Source organism: Olea europaea, chromosome 17, assembly GCF_002742605.1.
Source record: "Olea europaea var. sylvestris chromosome 17, O_europaea_v1, whole genome shotgun sequence".
Lineage (NCBI taxonomy): Eukaryota > Viridiplantae > Streptophyta > Magnoliopsida > Lamiales > Oleaceae > Olea > Olea europaea.
The window spans coordinates 3,138,434-3,141,193 of NC_036253.1; the positions used below are offsets into that span (position 1 = coordinate 3,138,434).

Here is a 2,760-nt window from a genome sequence, read left to right on the forward strand (position 1 = left end):
TAAGGAGGATATGAATATAAATATGGACATCAGCATGTAAAGCATACCCCAGAAAGTTTAACCAACTGGCCATCTTTTGCAGTTCTTAACTGAGCATCTGGATAATCAGCTATGAAACCAGTAATAGCTCTGCGCCCCCAACAAGTATTCCAGGTAAATACTGTAGCCACAACAGCAAAAAGTATAACAACAACAACGAGAAGAACGGGATTGTGAACAGCCCCAAGGATAAAACCCCCCGCAATAAATCCCATCACAAAAAGTAGAATGATGGACCAAAGAATTAGCTTTGGAAAGCTTTTATGGAAAGAATATTCATCATCCTGGCTAAGGTGAGTAACAGCTGGGTTATTGATTATAGAAGCACTGTATGACTTCATTGATCCAGTCGACTCTAAAGGACCAGATGCCTTTCGAGGAGCCCCTGATGAATTTAAAGGGCCTGAAGTAATAGGTCCAGATGTAATGAGGCCTGTGGTTGGAAGAACGGGAGGAAGAGGGCCAGAATTTTGGCGGGACATGGCAGTTGCTCCTCCACCTTGAGGCCCCGATGACTTTTTCAGTGGCTCTCCATGCTTATTAAGTGGACCGGAATTTGTTTTCTTTAAAGAAGCTGATCCGGAAACACCGCCAGAAGAACCGGAACCTGCCCGATTCACAGAATTTAGTTGGCCCGAGTGAGAAGCAGAGCCACCAAAAGACCCCGTTCTTGAAGGAGCATTGTTGATTGGACCCGATTTTCTTGACTTGGAGCCATCCATTGGGATATCAAACATTTTACCAAGTTCTCCAGATTTTTTGATATCGCCACCAGTGTATGGCATGGAAACAGAGCTCATTGTGGGAGTCTTCTCTTTTGCCTGCTCAGGACGGCCTGAGACGTAAAGGCCATTACTCAGCTGATGAGATGGGAATCTCGAACCCATATGGCTAATTCAATTCTCACAGAAGAAAAATGATGCAATGCAGTGAACAGATAACCCACGACTTCCACAATATTTGAGCAATCAAAATTCGATCACGGTCTCAGAGCTCAGCCTAAGGGCACTTCCAACGAATGATTATACCTAAAAAGGTGAAACCAAAAAAGCAACTGGATTTAGTTAGCAGTATAGGTTCCTAAAATACATATAAACTTCTAGATATTCCTCAAATCAATCAAAGCTACTGAAAGAGAAGTCGTATAATTATGTATTATTCTAGATTGATCAAATTATACAAAATGGATAAATAGCAAAATTGAAAGAAAACTCTCACATAATTCAAAATGCAACAAATAAAAAGAGATAAAAACAAGTACAGAACAAACAAACAAAAAAGTACTTCAGATTTTTATCTAGAACAAGGCATCACTCTCATATCATCCTGAATGACAATTTAGTGCCTGAATGAACTACAATCCACAAATTATTAGATAGAAATACCACACGTAGAACAGATCTGGATACAAGCCAATCAAACCCAATCATATAAACCCAGATACAACTTTGATATAAAAAAAGAAACAAGTAAAAAGTAATGGACTTTGCAGAGCCATTATCAGCGAAACTCTAGAGATGTATTTTCAGACTTCACATTCTGAAGAACTACCGAGGAGCCAGAACTTTACAGATCGAAGAAGAGCGTGGAAAGCAAATATACCCAATAACACATAAATCACAAGGGAAAAATCAGAGAACCCAATGCAGATATTAATTTCTGAGAAAGAGAAAAAATATATGTTTATGGAGAATCCCAGAAATTACGATCCAGAACTAAAATTTACCAAAAATGGGACGCTGCCATATCTAAAAGGAAAGAATACAGGAAATCAAGACCCATGTCGGAAAATCAAGTAAGTGAAAGAACCCACATTTTCCTTTTTGACAAAGAGCAAGTAAAATGACAGAGATCACAAAATCCAAGCCTAAGAGTCAACGAACAAGGAAAAAAAAAAGCGTCTTTCCGTTAGTGCGTGTGAGAGAGAGAGAGAGAGAGATGGGCATACCTAAACTGAAGAATGAGGTGAGAACGTGAAGAAATTGAGACATGGACGATCAGAGCTTTGGATTTGGTATTGTTTAATGTGTTTACGAAAAATTTTGTGGAAGAAAAGGTGCAGAATATATATATTTGTCAAATATTATGACTGGCTGAGAAACGGAAAGGGGTGAAGTATGAAACTGAAAACCCACCCTTCAGCTTCCTCCTTTCTGCTCTTTTATCAGTTGTTTTCCACTTCTTCAATAGTTCAAGTGGTATCTTTGACCTTTGTAGACCAGGAATATCTATTTTTGCCATAATTTTCAAGAAAATTGAAAGTGATGTATGATCTGGTTGATTCAGTTCGATTTCCAACTAAATTATCTGTAGTAGGTTTGAAATAAAACAAAAATAAATTAGGCATAACTCAGTTGAATCTTTTTGTACTTGCAAAAATTGTTGTCCAAGATTAACTATTGTATAGATTTTATAGTTTTTGCTTTTTTCAAACTCCAAAAGTAATTATTCTTATGAATATTACTAATTTTATACAAATATAAATTAAATTAAAGTTTTATCTACTTGAGAGATTAAAAATAGTTTTAGATTTAAATAAAACTGAGAATTACATGGAAATTCTTCTTTTTTTTTAATCTAGATGAATTAAATTTTAACAAATTTCGATCTGATTCTGATCATGTAGTTTCAAGAAAAAAGAATGCACATAGTCAATTGAGAGTATTATGCTATATTTAGTGTTTCCTTAGTTTTTTTCAACGAACAAGGAGTGTATTTTAG

The 2,760-nt window shown here is 36.3% G+C and overlaps 1 protein-coding gene across 1 annotated transcript in view; it reads right to left on the bottom strand.

Moving 5' to 3' along the window:
• LOC111366061 (uncharacterized membrane protein At1g16860-like) overlaps positions 1 to 2,185 on the bottom strand; it is a 5,746-nt gene extending 3,561 nt beyond the window's left edge. Inside the window, exons 1-2 of the mRNA XM_022986708.1 lie at positions 1,988 to 2,185; positions 48 to 1,067 (exon numbers count right to left, since the gene is read on the bottom strand). Coding sequence (XP_022842476.1) covers positions 48 to 926 — 879 coding nt within the window. The 5' untranslated portion in view covers positions 927 to 1,067; positions 1,988 to 2,185. The remainder of the gene's footprint in view (positions 1 to 47; positions 1,068 to 1,987) is intronic.
• Positions 2,186 to 2,760: the final 575 nt, after the last annotated feature.